The 16343-nt window shown below is 39.4% G+C and overlaps 1 protein-coding gene across 3 annotated transcripts in view; it reads left to right on the top strand.

Moving 5' to 3' along the window:
• Window positions 1-16343, top strand: part of ANKRD44 (ankyrin repeat domain 44) — a 315568-nt gene that overhangs the window by 150533 nt on the left and 148692 nt on the right. For all 3 annotated transcript variants that reach the window (XM_069577913.1, XM_069577911.1, XM_069577912.1), the window contains exon 3: window positions 16064-16142. In XM_069577913.1, the coding sequence (XP_069434014.1) occupies window positions 16064-16142 (79 nt within the window). The remainder of the gene's footprint in view (window positions 1-16063; window positions 16143-16343) is intronic.

The raw sequence follows: 16343 nt of genomic DNA, 5'->3' as shown, positions 1-16343 counted from the left end.
CCAGTGTTTAGGACTCTGCACCTCCACTGCAGGGGGTATGGGTTTGATATCTGATTGAGGAAGGAGGATCCCACATGCTGTACAGTGCAGCCAAAAAATAATATAAATTATTTTGTTAAAATGTGCCAACAGATCATGTGTCTGGTGAGGTGCTTAAAAAAATAGATTAAAAAAAAGGAACTTCTGTCCCTTGGAAATTTCTGGGCACTGGTAAGATCCCAACGGTCCTCCGGTAATCTACGGGTGACATGTTGCAGTGAACCCACAGATTAGGCATGAACAATTCCATTTCATACTTAGTTTTCTAGATTTATTGTCTACATCCTTACCCAGTACAAATTTGTCAGAAGTTTCATTTAGGAAATGTAACTGTCCTAAGAGATTTTGAAGAGAGATTTTGCTTGTGCCTGTTTTTAAAGCATATACGGTTTAATCCAACACCCCATTCTTTTGCCAAAACTTCACTTTTATGTCTCCACATGAGCAGGATATAACATGAATTGCTTCATCTCTTTTCATGATTTTGCCATGTCTTTTCTTCCTTGTAACTAAATTGTTGCATGGGTGGAGTTTTTTTTTTTTTGACTCTTAGATATGCCCTTCTTTATGTTGTATAATGGAGAATGTACTTTATTTGCCTGCTTGTGTACTTTAAAGCAGCTTTATTGAGATGTAATTAACATACAATAAAGTAGACATGTAATAAACAAAGATTTGCAAAGTTTTGACATGTCTGATTGTTTAGTTGCTCGGTGGTGTCCAGCTCTTTGTGACCCCATGGAATGCCACAACCACGCTTTCCTGTCCTTCGCTATCTCCTGGAGTTTGTTCAGAATCGTGTCCAATGGGTTGGTGATGCCATCCAACCATTTCATCTTCTGTCACCCCCTTCTCCACCTGCCCTCCATCTTTCCCAGCATCAAGGTCTTTTCCAATGAGTTGGCTCTTCACATCAGGTGGCCAAAGTATTGGAGCTTCAGCTTCAGCATCAGTCCTTTGACATGTTTGCATCCATGAAACTATCACCATAATCAAGATAATGAATCTATCCATCATCCCCAGCAGTTTCCTTGTGCTTCTTGGTAACCCGTTCCCCCTGCCCTTTCTAATCCCTGCTCCAGCTTCCTTAGGCACACCCTGATCTGCTTTCTGTCACTGTACATTAGTTTGCATTCCCTACAATTTTATGTAAATGAATTCATACAGTATGTAATCTTTTTTTGGTCTGACTCCTTTCATGCAACTTAATTATTTTAATTCATCCATGTTGTGGATCACAACAAACTGTGGAAAATTCTTCAAGAGATGGGAATACCAGCCCACCTTACCTGCCTCCTGTGAAACCTGTATGCAGGTCAAAAAGCAGCAGTTGGAACTGGACATGGAACAACGGACTGATTCCAAATTGGGAAAAGAGTACGTCAAGGCTATATATTGTCATCCTGCATATTTTTAACTTACATACAGGGTACATCATGTGAAATGCCAGACTGAATGAAGCACAAGCTGGAATCAAGATTGCCAGGAGAAATATCAATAACCTCAGATATGCAGATGATACCACCCTTATGGCAGAAAGTGAAGAGAATCTAAAGAGCCTCTTGATGAAGGTGAAAGAAGAGAGTGAAAAAGCTGGCTTAAAACTCAACATTTAAAAAACTAAGATCATGGCGTCTGGTCCCATCACTTCATGGCAAATAGATGCAGAAACGATGGAAACAGTGCCAGACTTTATTTTCTTGGGCTCCAAAATCACTGCAGATGGTGACTGTAGTCTTAAAAGTAAAAGATGCTTGCTCCTTGGAAGAAAAGCTATGACCAACCTAGATAGCATATTCAAAAGCAGAGACATTACTTTGCTGACAAAGGTCTGTATAGTCAAAGCTATGGTTTTTCTGGTAGTCGTGTATGGGTGTGAGAGTTGGACCGTAAGGAAGGCTGAGTGAGTGAAGGCGCTCAGTCGTGTCCGACTCTTTGTGACCCCATGGACTGTAGCCCACCAGGCTCCTCCGCCCATGGGATTCTCCAGGCAAGAATACTGGAGTGGGTGGCCATTTCCTTCTCCAGGGGATCTTCCTGACCCAGGGATCGCACCCAGGTCTCCTGCATTGCAGGCAGATGCTTTAACCTCTGAGCCACCAGGGAAGCCTGAAGAATTGCTGCTTTTGAGCTCTGGTGTTGGAGAAGACTCTTGAGAGTCTCTTGGACTGCAAAGAGATCAAACTAGTCAATCCTAAAGGAAATCAGTCCTGAACATTCACTAGAAGAACTGCTGCTGAAGCTGAAGCTCCAATACTTTGGCCACCTGATGCGAAGAGCTGACTCATTAGAAAAGACCTTGATGCTGCGTAAGATTGAAGGCAGGAAAAGGGGATGACAGAGGACAAGACGGTTGGATGGCATCACCGACTCAATGGACATGAGTTTGAGTAAGCTCCAGGAGATGGTGACGGACAGGGGAGTCGGGGCTGCTGCAGTCCATGGGGTTGCAAAGAGCGGACACCACTGAATGACTGAACAACAACAACAAATCCATGTTGTAATGTGTAGCAATAGTTCATTCCTTTTCATTGCTGAATAGTGTTCCACTGTATGAAATATCACGGTTTGCTTATCCATTTGTCTGTTGATAGAGATTTGGATTGTTTCCATTTTTGGCTATGAAAATAAAGCTGTTAGAACTTGTGGTTGCCAAAGGGGAGGAGCAATAAGGGAAGGATGTTTTGGAAGTTTGGGATTAGCAGATGCAAACTGTTGTATATAAAATGGATAAAGAACAAGGTCCTACTATATGGTACATGACTTAGTGACTGAGCAACAGCTATATGGCACAGAGAACTATATTCAATATTCTGTACTAAACCATAATGGAAAAGAATATGAAAAGAATATACATAATCAAATCACTTTGCTGTACAGCAGAAACTAACAGAACATTGTAAATCAACTGTACTCAATAAATTAAATTAAAAGAAAGCTGTTACAGGCATTCACGTATAGGTCTTTGTGTGGTCAGATGCTTTCTTTTGACTTGGGTAAACTCCTAAATATCTGAGTCATTTAGGTCTGTACTTAACTTTTTAAGAAATTGCCAAACTATTATCTGAAATGATTCTGCCATTTTACATTCCCACCAGTGGTGTATGAATGTTTCAGTTCCTCTACATCCTCACCAACAGTTGATATTGTCAGTCTTTTTAATTTTAGACATTTTCAGTTCAGTTCAGTCACTCAGTCGTGTCCGACTCTTTGCGACCCCATGAATCGCAACACGCCAGGCCTCCCTGTCCATCACCAACTCCCGGAGTTCACTCAGACTCACGTCCATCGAGTCCGTAATACCATCCAGCCATCTTATCCTTGGTCGTCCCCTTCTCCTCCTGCCCCCAATCCCTCCCAGCATCAAAGTCTTTTCCAATGAGTCAACTCTTCACATAAGGTGGTCAAAGTACTGGAGCTTCAGCTTTAGCATCATTCCCTCCAAAGAAATCCCAGGGTTGATCTTCAGAATGGACTGGTTGGATCTCCTTGCAGTCCAAGGGACTCTCAAGAGTCTTCTTCAACACCACAGTTCAAACGCATCCATTCTTCAGTGCTCAGCCTTCTTCACAGTCCAACTCTCACATCCATACATGACCACAGGAAAAACCATAGCCTTGACTAGATGGACCTTCGTCGGCAAAGTAATGTCTCTGCTTTTCAATATGCTATCTAGGTTGGTCATAACTTTTCTTCCAAGGAGTAAGCATCTTTTAATTTCATGGCTGCAGTCACCATCTGCAGTGATTTTGGAGCCCCCCAAAATAAGGTCTGACACTGTTTCCACGTCTATTTCCCATGAAGTGATAGGACTGGATGCCATGATCTTCATTTTCTGAATGTTGAGCTTTAAGCCAGCTTTTTCACTCTCCTCTTTCACTTTCATCAAGAGGCTTTTGAGTTCCTCTTCACTTTCTGCCATAAGGGTGGTGTCATCTGCAATATCTGAGGTTATTGATATTTCTCCCAGCAATCTTGATTCCAGCTTGTGTTTCTTCCAGTCCAGAATTTCTCACGATGTACTCTGCATAGAAGTTAAGTAAGCAGGGTGACAATATACAGCCTTTACGTACTCCTTTTCCTATTTGGAACCAGTCTGTTGTTCCATGTCCAGTTCTAACTGTTGCTTCCTGACCTGCATACAGATTTCTCAAGAGGCAGGTCAGGTGGTCTGGTATTCCCATTTCTTTCAGAATTTTCCACAGTTTCTTGTGATCCACACAATCAAAGGCTTTAGCATAGTCAATAAAGCAGAAATAGATGTCTTTCTGGAACTCTCTTGCTTTTTCCATGATCCAGCGGATGTTGGCAATTTGATCTCTGGTTCCTCTGCCTTTTCTAAAACCAGCTTGAACATCAGGGAGTTCACGGTTCACGTATTGCTGAAGCCTGGCTTGGAGAATTTTGAGCGTTACTTTACTAGCATGTGAGATGAGTGCAATTGTGCGGTAGTTTGAGCATTCTTTGACATTGCCTTTCTTTGGAATTGGAATGAAAACTGACCTTTTCCAGTCCTGTGGCCACTGCTGAGTTTTCCAAATGTGCTGGCATATTGAGCGCAGCACTTTCACAGCATCATCTTTCAGGATTTGAAATAGCTCCACTGGAATTCCATCACCTCCACTAGCTTTGTTCATAGTGATGCTTTCTAAGGCCCACTTCACTTCACATTCCAAGATGTCTGGCTCTAGATGAGTGATCACATCATCATGATTATCTGGGTCGTGAAGATCTTTTTTGTACAGTTCTTCCGTGTATTCTTGCCACCTCTTCTTAATATCTTCTGCTTCTGTTAGGTCCAGACCATTTCTGTCCTTTATCGAGCCCATCTTTGCATGAAATGTTCCCTCGGTATCTCTAATTTTCTTGAAGAGATCTCTAGTCTTTCCCATTCTGTTCTTTTCCTCTATTTCTTTGCATTGATCACTGAAGAAGGCTTTCTTATCTCTTCTTGCTGTTCTTCAGATGCTTATAGCCATTTTAGTAAGTGTGTAATATGATTTTGATTTGCATTTCCCTAATGATCAGTGTTGTTGAGCATTAGTTCATGTACTTATTTGCTATCTGTATAATATCTGTTCACATCTTTTGCTTGCTATTTGATTGGATCGTTTGTCTTCATATTAGTGAGTTTTGAGAGTTTTTTGGTATATTCTAGATAGAAGTCATTTATCCTATATATACTTTAAAATATTTTCTTTCATTCTGTGGCTTGTCTTCTCATTCTTTCAACACTGTATTTCAGGGACTTCTCCAGTGATAGGTTAATGGATCTACACTTGCAATATAAGCAGTGTGGGTTGACCCCTCTTTGTGAAACTTAGATCCTACATTCTGTGTAGTGCATCCAGAAAACAAACAAACAAACAAATCAACAAACAAACCGAAAGCCCAATGTATTTCAAAGAGCAGAAGTTACTGTTTTTGATGAAATTCAATTTGTGCCTTTATGGGTCATGCTTTGGTGTTATAGCTAAGAAATCTTTGTCTAATGTAAGGTTACAAGGGATTTCTCCTATGTTTCCTCCAGAATGTTAAGTTTTGCATTTAGTTCTATGTTCCATCTTGATTTAATTTTTGTCCAGTGTGCAAGGTATAGGTTGAAGCTTTTTTTGTTTGTTTAATTGTTTCAGTACCATTTATTGACAAGACTATCCTTTCACTAGTGAGTTTCCTGGAACCTTCTTTGAAAATCATGTGTTGTCCATATATGTGTCTTTACACCAATGTACTAAATTGTTTCGAATACAGGAGTTTCATGATAAAATCTGAAAATCAGGTAGTTTGTTCTCCAACTCTACTCTTCTTGCCAGCTAGTATTTTTTAGTTCTGAGAATTTTGTTCTTAGGTCTAGACTATTAGAGCAAGAGTACTAATTACAATGAACAATAACTTTCATTTTGTTTGCCAAGACTGATAACTATTCGAAGAGTCAGCAAGAGCAATGAAATCAGATCTGGTTCTGAAACATGGTTCTATCACTGATTAACTGTGTGACTCTGGTCCAGTTACTTATCATCTGAAAGTCTCAGGCTCCTCTGCTGTAAAATAGGGATGATAACATTTACCTCATAGTATTATTTTAGGAACAAATTAGAAAATATACAAATCTTTGATATAATTTTTACTTAATATATGTTAATTTAGTTTAAAAAAATTAATGCAATAAAATATATAGTATTCAGTTACCTAAGGCAGATATAATCAAAATGTCTTTGGCATTCTCATTTCTCTTATATTTTTTTGGCCATATGACTTGCAGGATCTTAGCCCTTAACCAGGGATCTAACTGGGCCCCAGCAATGAGAGTAGGAGTCATAACCACTGGACCACCAGGGAATTCCTATATTTTATCTTCATTTTAAAGTCTTTTGAGTGATTATTATTTAGTTTCAAGAATTATATATAGGTTTGAGGTTTGAATTTGAAACATTTTTAGATATAGCAAAATGTACTAGTGTTTCTCATACCTCTGTGTTACATTCAGATGGATGGGTTAAAATACCAACAGAGGTGGTTGAATGAGGTTGTTCAGTGCTGGGGGAGTGTAGAGGCAGAGATAGACCATCACTTTTGAGGCGTAGAGTATTCCAGCCAAGAAAAATCTGGCTCCATGGGAGCACACATGCGTGGAAGATGAATAATGATTGTAAATCTGAATTTTTCTTTGATGGTGACTTGGGGTAGACATTGACCTGTCTCTCCTATGTTTAGGTGAAGGTAAAACTTGAGTTTTCACTGAAAATTGAATTAAGCAATATTTTTAAAAATCTTCCATATATCATAAGAAAAAGATGAATAACTGAATTTGGAAATGGATAAAGGAGATATACAGGGAGTTTGAAGTTGAAGCCAGAATTTTTAGTAGACATATGAAAAGAATCTTAACCTCACTTGTATGTAGTGAAATATAAATCAAAGCTTCAATGGAATAGCACGTTAGGTACATCATATTGGCAAAGAGTAATAAGGTTGGTAATAGCAAATATTGGCAAGGATGTCAGGAAAAGTAACTAATTAACTTGTGACTGGTGGGAGTATAAATTGGTAAACCATTTTTGAAAGCTATTTGGCAATACCTAATAAAGTTGAACATGAATATTCCCTGAGACCCAGCTCTTTCTTTTCTTGATGTTTACTCTAGGGGAATTCTCATACATATTCTGGGAGATCCATGGACAGAATGTCATCCTTTCTCATAGTAAAGAATCAAAAACTGCCTAACCTGTCTCTCTGCCTTTCTCTCCCTTTCTCTGTCTGTCTCACACACACACACATAGCGAGTTATTTCCTGAACCATTTATAAGTCACAGTACTCATGACATTTACCCCTAACGCTGTTTTTTAAAAAAACAGAGTTCTAAAGCAGATGTAAAAAAATGTTAACGTGTTTGATTTTGCTGGTGGGACATATAGATCCGGTATTTTCTATTCTTCTCTGTATTTGTGAGCTGTTAAAAAGAAATATGATTTTTGTTTCCCTTGTTTGCTTTTTTTTTCTTCTTTAAAATTTTCTTTTAATTTCTCACTTCAGACTAAGTGAGAGATTCAGACCAATCTTTACCTTTCTGTATCTTGTTTGATCTAGATCTTTAATGTGTCTTTGGCTCTTTTCCTCACATGATTTGATGTATCTCCAAGGTACTTATTTTGTGTCCAGAGTTCTTTGGACATTGAGCGGAGATGAGCAGGAGCAAACAAATGTAGTGGGGATTTGAGTTGATGATTGGGACTTAACTTCTGTGTTTCATGACAGGAAAGCTTTGTAGAGTTTTTTTATTTTTGTTTTTGTTTTTTAATATTGTGCTATTTGCCTGTCTTGGTATTTAAGATATTTCTGTGTAGGGAGGGATGTTTGTTTTAGTGTACGACAGATACGTACAATGAAGATTAGATCATACACTTCTCACTAGAATTTCCAAAGAATTGTAATAAACAATTCTTAATCTTCAAAAGAGAGGTTTGTGGTGTCCCCTCAGTTGGCCTGCCTAACACAGTGTTGTTTAGCTGCCAGAATGACTCTCTGGCCATGTCAAGCTCACTTTACATGGACATGCTTCTAGTTCCCTATTTTGTTTCATCTGCTTCTTTGGTAAACAGATGACAGAAACTTCCTCTGCCTGATCCTTCTATGACATGCTGCAAATTTAGCTCAGACGCCAGCTGGCTGTGTGTGTCTTTGGCTATTCATAGAAAGGGAGGGTTTAACCTTCCTTCCTTCTGAAGAAACCTGAATTTTTTCCATGAGTCTGAATCTGTTTGCCAAGGGCTATTTGGAATTGAAGCTCCTAGAGAATAGAAAAAGCTCTGCCTTTTTGTGAACTTGAACAATCTTTTTTAAAAAGTACATTGATAATTTATTTCTTTTAAAAAATTATTTTAATTGGAGAATAATTACTTTACAATGCAGTGATGGTTTTTGCCATACATCAACATGAATTAGCCAAAGGTATACACGTATCCCCCCAATCCTGAACCTCCCCCCAACCTCCCTCCCCAACCTATCCCTCTGGGTTGTCCCAGAGCACCAACCTTGGGTGCCCTGCTTCATGCATCAAACTTGCACTGCTCATCTATTTCACATGTGGTAATATACATGTTTCAGTGCTTCTCTCAAATATCCCACCCTCACCTTCTCCTGCTGAGCCCAAAAGTCTGTTCTTTACATCTGTGTCTCCTTGGCTGCCCTGCATGTAGGATCATCAGTACTGTCTTTCTAAATTCCGTATATATGCATTCATAAACAGTATTTGTCTTTCTCTTTCTGACTTACTTCACTCTGTATAAATAGGCTTCCGGTTCATTCACCTCATTAGAACTGACTCAAATACATTCCTTTATGTATTTATGTATCCTCAAATACATTACTTTTCCTGAGTTTTATATATGTACCACAACTTCCTTATCCATTCATCTAGGTTGCTTCCATGTCCTAGCTATTGTAAATAGTGCTGCAGTGAACACTGGGGTACATGTGTCTCTTTCAATTGTGGTTTCCTTGCTGTGTATGCCCAGAAGTGGGATTACTGGGTTTATGGGAGTTCTATTCCCGGTTTTTAAGGAATCTCCACAATCTTTTCCATAGTGGCTGTACCAGTTTGCATTTCCACCAACAGTGTAAGAGGGTTCATTTTTCTCCACACTCTCTCCAGCATTTATTGTTTATAGACTTTTGGATGATGGCCATTCTGACTGGTGTGAGATGATACCTTATTATGGTTTTGATTTGCATTTCTCTAATACTGAATGATGTTGAGCATCTTTTCGTGTATTTATTAGCCATGTGCATGTCTTCTTTGGAGAAATGTCTGTTTAGGTCTTTTTCTCACTTTTTGATTGGGTTTTTTGTTTTTCTGGTATTGAGCTGCATGAACTGCTTGTATATTTTTGAGATTAATGCTTTGTCAGTTGTTTCATTTGCTATTATTTTCTTCCATTCTAAGGGTTGTGTTTTCACCTTGCTTACAGTTTCCTTCATTATTCAAAAGCTTTTTAAATTTAAGTGGGTCCCATTTGTTTATTTTTGTTTTCATTACTCTGGGAGATGGGTCATGGAAGATCTTGCTGTGATTTATGTTGGAGAGTGTTCTGCCCATGTTTTCCTCTAAGAGTTTTATAGTTTCTGATTTTATGTTTAGGTCTTTAATCCGTTTTGAGTTTATTTTTGTGTTTATTTCTGATGTGTGCTTGCTTTTGAGTTGTTTTCTCCTCTGTGTTCCTGGGTGTTGTAAAGACCTACACAACCATTTATTAACTGTTAGTCATCTCAGAAAGTCCACTTGGACAACAGATAGAATATATGTAAATGGTGCAAAACATGTAGCTTGGCTACAGTGCCTGAAGGCTACTCTTGTCCTAGTCTGGTCCTGGATTCTAGTTTTGATCCAGAAACTACCCCAAGGCAGCCTATAAAATATCATCTGGGCTCTGTGACTGAACTGGAAGTCTGGCTCAGGGCTTCCAAAGTTCATATTGAGCAGGAGCCAGTAGGGCTTCTTGAGAGTCCTGGGCAAAATGTGTTCATGTCCCAGTTCAAGAGAGATTTTTTTCTTGTCCGTTTAGACTTTTTGCGCCAGGCTTGGTCAGAATTGAACAGGTTTGGGGACAATATTTACTACAACATTAGTCTCAGTGGGATTCCCTCGTGGCTCAGATGGTAAAGAATCTGCCTGCAGTGCAGGAGATCTGGGTTTGATACCTGGGTCAGGAAGATCCCCTGGAGAAAGATGGCAACCCACTCTAGAATTCTTGCCTGGAGAATTCCAGGGACAGAGGAGCCTGGTGAACTACAGTCTATAGCGTTGCAGAGTCTGATATGATTGAGTGACCAACACTTTGTCTCAGTGCATGTGGTAATTTTCACAAATCTTTTAACATCACAAATATCAAATTACCATGTCCCTGCTTTTTTTTTTTTTTCTGATGTCTTAAATTTGCAAACTAGTTACTGGATGTAAGTGTCTTTATGGTGATGGCTGGATGTTTCAAATTTTGTATTTCTATTAATAACATCTATCAAGTGTCTGGAAGATAATACCGTCTCAATATATGTCTGTACCTAGAAAATATGGCTGAATATATGGTGGTAAAACATATTCCAAAGTCACTGTTCTAATTTTATCCTCCTTCAATTTTTTTCAGCTCTTCTGTTTTCATCTCTCTTAAAATCAAAGTCTTAGATGGTTTCTAACATCATTTGTACTGCTTCCTATAATTCTTCCTTCATACCTGTTCCCCCAGATTTTGTTCAGTCAAAAATACATAAGGCTTTATTTTCTCCCTTGGGCTTTGTCCTTCACGTTTAAATGATTTTAAACATTGTTTGTATCTCTGTCTGATTCTTCTATTATATCAATCTCTTGCTGGTTGGTATGCCTGCTGACCCTGGCTTATGGGAAATTAGTTGTTTCTACATAGGTCTGTGGTTTGTGAGCTCACTTTCAGTGAAGTTTTAGTCTGTGGGGATCCTGGGTTATCTGGATCAAGGACACATCTCTCTAGATAGATGTTTTTTCTTCTTGGCACCATCAGGGTATTCTTGGCCTAGAACCAATTTTTATAACTATTTTCCAGCTCAAAAGTTTCTAGACTATATAGGGGGCTTCCTAGGTGGTGCTAGTGATAAAGAATCTGACAATGCAGGAGACAGAAGAGATGTGGGTTTGATCCCTGGGTTGGGAAGATTCACTGGGGTAGGAAATGGCAATCCACTTCAATATTCTTCAAATCCTGAAACCACAGGAGGGCAGATTCTGGGGATACACATGCTCAGTGGAGACACTTTTATTCTTCCGCTAAGAATCTAGGCTAAGGCATTGCTTTGCCATCTGCCCAGGGAGTGTTTAGCTTTTTCTGGAGCCCACCATTGTTCTTTAGGAATCTTTCTTCAAGACCACTTTCTAGGTCTTCTAGTTTCAGTTCTCCACCTCACCTTCCATCTCAGAGCGAGTGTTCAGTCGCAAGCCCCTGGAGTACGGCTTCTCCCTGCAGGGTAATGAGCTCATGTGCTTCCAGCTTTGGTTCTCAGTTTATTCCTTATTTCTTGCCCCAGACCATTTAACTTTTGCAAGCTCATTTAAATGAACATTTACTATGTATTTGTCATGTTTTCCCCAGAATTTCTTAGGGATTATAAGGGAAAGTTTTTTTGACTATCAAGGCAACTTCTATGATGATGTCCTCGCTTCCATTTTTTTGGTTTGTTTTTGAATTTTATGTTTAAATTCCTTTTTCATTGTTCAGATCTTTTGCTCTTGGTAGATGTATACCCTGCATTTTGTAAGCAAGGTTTCTGTGTGTGGGCTATGACCCATAGGACACAAAAGGATGACTGCTGATGTCTCCTAGACATCTGGAACAGAGGCTAACAAACTAAAGTCCTATAATCTGTTTTTAATTGGATAATAATTGCTTTACAGTGTTGTGTTGGGCAAGTCATACAACATATCCAAGGGCTCAGAGTCCATATCTTTTAAATGGTGGTAGCAAGGCTTAACAACAAAGTTCTGAAAGATGTGTCTCCCCTGATACGGATGTTATAAGATTTAAGTAATAGAACAGATGAGAAAACATTATGAAAAAAAATTAAAAGCACTGCATCAGTACCAGATGGGTTTTGTTTCTTCTTTTAGATACCATAGGGATATCATTGGCCAATGGCCTATTTTTACTAGTATTGTTATTAGCATTTTCTTTTCCCCTTGGTAGAAGGGAAAATGGTAGACGGTAGGAGAGGAGCCTCCCCTCTCCTTCTACCATTGCATCTCCTACTCCATTTATCTGGTTTATGACAAGTAGAGTGGCCTTTTACTTAGAGGATGAACTGCAACCTCTGGCTGGTTTCACCTCGTTGGGTATGGTGATGGATGTGACTCTGTTATTCATCCCTCAACTTATGATCCTGTACATCACTCAGGTTCCTTGCTTGAGAGCAGGTGTTGGCAACCCTTGGTCAATAGTAGTAATGCATTGTTTTTTGGGTAAGGTCTTAATAACACATGAAATTGTTTATATGATTCTGCTGCTTCAGTGAACCGAAGAACTACTGCCTGAATATAGATCTTCTCTGCTGTTGCCTGTTTATGGCTTGTCACTGAAGGAGAGTATCAGTTGGCACAGGTGTTCAGAAAGCTATAGGAAACCTTTAAATGCATATTAAAAGAGGAAAAATAGGATTTATAATCAAGGAGTCTTTACAGCACGATCTTATGTAACACACCCATATTATAATATAAAAACTTAAATTTGAACAAGTCATATCATAAAAGGACCTACCGAATGAGTAAAGCCTGTTATATAATGATGGACCAACCAGATTTGAATATTGGTATTTTTTGGCTTGTATTTGAGGCCAAGTTCTCAAACAGAGCATTGACTTTGCTTCAGGTCAAATTAAAGTCATAATTTGGGTTGGGTTAGTCCTTGTTTAAATAACTTAGGTGAGGTTTAATTTGTTGAACCAAACTCTGGAACCGATTCAATTTATGAATGAACATATAATTATATAACTTTTATCCTAGGGCCCAATAGATACTTTTCAGTCATTACAGAGGATTCAAAGAGAATATAAAGCTAAAAAGGAAAGTGCTTGTAGAAACATCAGTAGAAGAAATAGAAGACATTTGTGAAAGTCTGATCTCAGTTATTTGTATAGTTCACTGTATAAATTAATACTTGATTCTCAAATAAGCAAATATGCTTTTAAACACTGAATCTTTATTTTCACAGAATGATATGGCAATAAGAGGGTTAACCATGGTTTTATATCTTACTGAATTTTCTAAGCCATAGTGTTACAATAGTGTTAGTGGCTCAGTCCTGTCCGATTCTGTGATTCTATGGGCTGTAGCCTGCTGGGCTCCTCCATTCATGGAATTCTCCAGGCAAGAATACTGTAGCGGGTTGCCATTTCCCTCTCCAGGGGATGTTCCCAACGCAGGGATTAAACCTGGGTCTCCTGCATTGCAGGCGATCTCTTAACTGACTAAGCTACCAGGGAAGTCCTTTTCTAAGGCATATTATTATCTAATATGGAATAGTAACGTGACTGCCCTACTTTCGCTTATATGTAGTGATTGCCTGCAGCGTACATAGACAACATAAATTCCCAGTTAATTCAAACCCACTCTTTTGACCCACTGAAAAGTTAGTTAATCTCTTCATAAAACCTGTTTACCAGACCTCCTATCAAATAGGTTGGCTTGAAGATCAGTTCTTGTTTTGTTCCCTGCCTACCATCTGTTTTAGATATTAATCAGTCATGAAATGCCTAAAAGCTATAGTCTGAAAGAGACTGAGAGCAGAGGACCTGAACTGTCAGAAAACAAAATAACATCCTAGGTATACCTACTAGGTATATTGTCTAATCAAGCAGTGATAGGAATGATGATCAAAATCAATAATGACTACAAATGTCAACACTGAAATGCATCCTAGTTTCTGGAGAAACCGCCAAGATGGTGCATAGGCTTTGGTTACCTTTGTTCTAGGATAGCTACTGAAAGTTTGTGGCAGAGGCCGTGCATGCAGACTAGTTGAGTTTGGTCAGTTTATGCTGAGCACTTAGTGTGGACTTTCCCTGTGGCTCTGCTGGTAGAGGATCCACCTGCAATGCAGGAGACCTGGCTTCGGTCCCTGGGTTGGAAAGAGCTCCTGGAGAAGGGAAAGGTTACCTACTCCAGTATTCTGGCCTGGAGAATTCCATGGACTATATAGTCCATGGGGTTGCAATGAGCTGGACACGACTGAGTGACTTTCACTTCACTTCATTTCTTCACCTAGTATGGTGCTGCTATAGGGAAAGAGGTAAGACCTGTTCTGTACCCTATGAAAGTTCTCAGTCTTCGAGGGAAGATGTTGTTACTGAACCGAACTTGGTTCTGCTCGCCTGCGTGCAGTGAAGACAATCCACTGATGCTGGATTGTGGTGAAGGAACATGCAGCATTTATTGCAAGGCCAAGCAAGGAGTATGGGCGACCGATGCTCTAAACTCCTGAACTCCCTGATGGCTTTCAGGGAAAGGTTTTTAAAGTCAGGGTGATGGAGAGGGTTTTGGGGTGTATGATCAGCTTATGGCCATTCTTCTGGTTGGTTGGTGGTGAGGTAATTGGGTGTCAGCATCCTTAACATTCTGGTTCCAACTTGTTTGGGATCTACATGCTTATGTCAGCATGCAGTTAACTTCTTCCTCTTGGTGGAGGTTTCAGTATCTGCAAAACAACTCAAGGATGTGGCTCAGGATATTATCTGTAACCCTCGAGGAGGAGCTAAAGGTTCTAGATTTTGTTGAATGTCCGTATTATTTTCTCTTTTCTTTGTTCCTGCATTTTCTCATTTTGATTGAATTTGTATTTTGAAACTAGGGGACAGCCTTGGAAGCTAAAGTTTTTCTACAAACGAGGCAGGTAGAGGACTTGGATGGGGGTTCTGTCCTGGGAAGGCTCCGTATCCCACAACTATCTATGCTGTGACAATAATGGCTACCACGGAGCACTTGCTGTGCATACACCAAGCCTCATACCTACCGAGGACTGACTGACTTACATTGTCTTGAATGCTCGTATCAGTCGTCTAGGGAGGTATTATCTCCAGTTTACAGATGGGGAAGCAGTATTTTTTTCCCCTGCCTGTTATCATGCTGCCTCACAGCCATGCAAAGGACTTAGTCTGGAATCTGACAGGTGAAGGTCTAATCTTGACTCGGCTATATACCTGTGGAGTCTTGAGGACATTTCTTAATTTATTTGAGCCATAGTTTCTCATCTATACAACAGAGTTAGTAATAGCTGCCTCAGCTCTCAGCTTCAGTGTCAGCACCCTCAGAAAGGCCTTACTCAACCATTCTAAGGAATCTTATTCCCATCTTCACAGTCACTTTATCTCATTATCCTGTTTTAATTTTGTTATAGTCTTTATCACCATCTGAAAGGATCTCATGTGTCATTAGGTTACATGACTGTTACCAGCCTCCCCACTTGATTGTAAGTTTCATGAAGGCATGAAGTCGTAGCCACCCCTCTGTCCCCAGAACCTGGTTCCTGACACACAGTAGGCATTCAATAAGCATTACATGAATGGGCAGTGGTCTAAGCAAGAGTAATGGAAAATAATTGTATTTATATTTCATGTCCTTGTGAATAGTTTCACTAGGTTTTCTTAGAAAGAAAATAAGTAATTGAAAGTTTGAACTGTACTGTTAAGATAGGTAGAAGCTTTGAAATTTTTTTTACCCATGCTGAAGATTTAAAGATAAATTATTTCATCATCCAGTGCATGATGGGCCATCCTTGACCTGAGCTGGGCTCTAATAAAAGGAGCAATGAGGCAAATACAACATACAGACACAAAAATGGGGATCTTTCCTTCATGTGACTGGGGGAGATGCTGAGAGAAATGTGTAACCAGCACTCATCTGAATAGATGTGTGGCCTTCACACTCTCCCACAAGTACGTGACATGTTATACTGTATCTACCAAAGGCACCTCCAGCCGGTACTGACTTGTTTATCTTTGCCATCGTTTCAGGATTCTGAGAAGCGAACCCCACTTCATGTGGCTGCGTTTCTGGGAGATGCAGAGATAATTGAACTCCTGATTCTGTCAGGTAAATATCAGCTGTACTTAAAAGTCAATAGCATGTGAAAATTTAAATAACCAATTTACTAGATTGACTGCTACAAAGAACCCAAACAAAGTTTCTTTATTGTGCTTGTGGACATGTATTTGGTCATTGATTTTGTCAGTAGACAAGGGACAATACAAGACATTCTTCTTATTGAAAAGTGACTTCTCCAGTAAAACTTTT

This window comes from Ovis canadensis, chromosome 2 (assembly GCF_042477335.2).
Source record: "Ovis canadensis isolate MfBH-ARS-UI-01 breed Bighorn chromosome 2, ARS-UI_OviCan_v2, whole genome shotgun sequence".
NCBI classification, from domain to species: domain Eukaryota; kingdom Metazoa; phylum Chordata; class Mammalia; order Artiodactyla; family Bovidae; genus Ovis; species Ovis canadensis.
The sequence above is the reverse complement of the archived record's forward strand: the minus strand, read 5'-3'. Positions and strand labels throughout refer to the sequence as shown.